This window comes from Formica exsecta, unplaced genomic scaffold, assembly GCF_003651465.1.
Source record: "Formica exsecta isolate Colony F162 unplaced genomic scaffold, ASM365146v1 scaffold672, whole genome shotgun sequence".
Taxonomy (NCBI): Eukaryota; Metazoa; Arthropoda; class Insecta; order Hymenoptera; family Formicidae; genus Formica; species Formica exsecta.
This window is the reverse complement of record NW_021853436.1, coordinates 523,552-524,744: the sequence shown is the minus strand read 5'-3', so window position 1 is coordinate 524,744 and position 1,193 is coordinate 523,552. Positions and strand designations below refer to the sequence as shown.

At 43.1% G+C, this 1,193-nt stretch overlaps 2 protein-coding genes across 3 annotated transcripts in view; one reads left to right on the top strand and one right to left on the bottom strand.

Moving 5' to 3' along the window:
* LOC115243043 (negative elongation factor D) overlaps positions 1-422 on the bottom strand; it is a 3,037-nt gene extending 2,615 nt beyond the window's left edge. For both annotated transcript variants that reach the window (XM_029819711.1, XM_029819713.1), the window contains exon 1: positions 323-422. The gene's annotated coding sequence lies outside the window, so the exon portion shown is untranslated. The remainder of the gene's footprint in view (positions 1-322) is intronic.
* Positions 423-718: 296 nt separating this feature from the next.
* The window catches only part of LOC115243047 (nuclear pore complex protein Nup153), a 5,549-nt gene continuing 5,074 nt past the window's right edge, over positions 719-1,193 (top strand). The window contains 1 exon segment of the mRNA XM_029819721.1: positions 719-1,054. Coding sequence (XP_029675581.1) covers positions 980-1,054 — 75 coding nt within the window. The 5' untranslated portion in view covers positions 719-979.

Below are 1,193 nucleotides of genomic sequence, written 5' to 3'. Positions count from 1 at the left end.
GCACAACATTCGAGAATATTTTTTATTATTTTTATTGTTACCAAATAAGAAATTAATAAAAATATACATAAAATTATACATATATGAGAATATTTAAATTCTTTTTCTTCTTATAAAGAATAAACAATTTGTAATATATTTTTAATGCAATGTAATATATTAAACATTTTTTAAAAATATAGAGGTTAGAGAAAAGATAACAATTATTGAAATAGCGAACACTTTTGTACAAATCTTTCAATTCTTTTTTCTAAATAAAAAAGAAGTATACAAAATATTATCACTTTAATCATTGAATTAACGAATGCTTCTATTTACATACCTTATACAAGTAACGTAAATAAAACTGTCAGTTACTACATCGACACCAACATTAACGTGCATTAAAGCTCCTGCACAAAGGACACGATACGCGCTTAAGGAAGTAACACGTGATTCACGGGACGACCAATCAATCCGCTATTCTTGCGAAAATAATGTGTAACGTCGTGTGATTGGTTACCACATTGCTTCTTAGCGCGCGCCATTGCGTTCATATCATCGACGTTTGTCCAATCATTTTTTATCTCTATAACCGTTATATATAGGATTACTAATTATAAATATATTTTATCGCTTTTATTCTCTTTGACATACTGTAATAATCTCGATAGTTACATACCGTTAATAGGAGCGCTACGCACATAGCGGATGCAGGACAGCGCGCAACGCGCGTGTCACGTGGACAGCGGGACAGGCGCATCGAACGCGATTCGAAGGAAGCCCCGTAGCGCCGTAGTGGCGGGTGGCGGTTTCGGGGCCGAGCTCGGCCATATTTCCTCTCGTGGGTCTCACTGGCAAGAGAGAAGGTGGTGCTGTTCCAACGGCGAGACAATTTTCAAGGAGGCGATGATCGTGTCGCGCGCGCGCGTCTCGTAACCGATTATCGTGCAGTGTAGTGCAGTGCGGTGAAGCGATCCAAGCTTAACCGGACTCAAGGATGTCCAAGGGAAGCGGCAATCCGGCCGGCAGGCGGCCGTCGTCGCGCAATGCGAAGCCCTATGACGCGAACAACGTGAGTAGCCTCGATCGCGAGCGCGAGCCCGCGGTGGCGGACAACGCGACGTTCACGCGGCCCAAGCTAACACGTCGATCGGATCGACAACGAGCGCCGACTCCTCGTCGTATCATATCCCGCATGCCCGCCCTTTCCC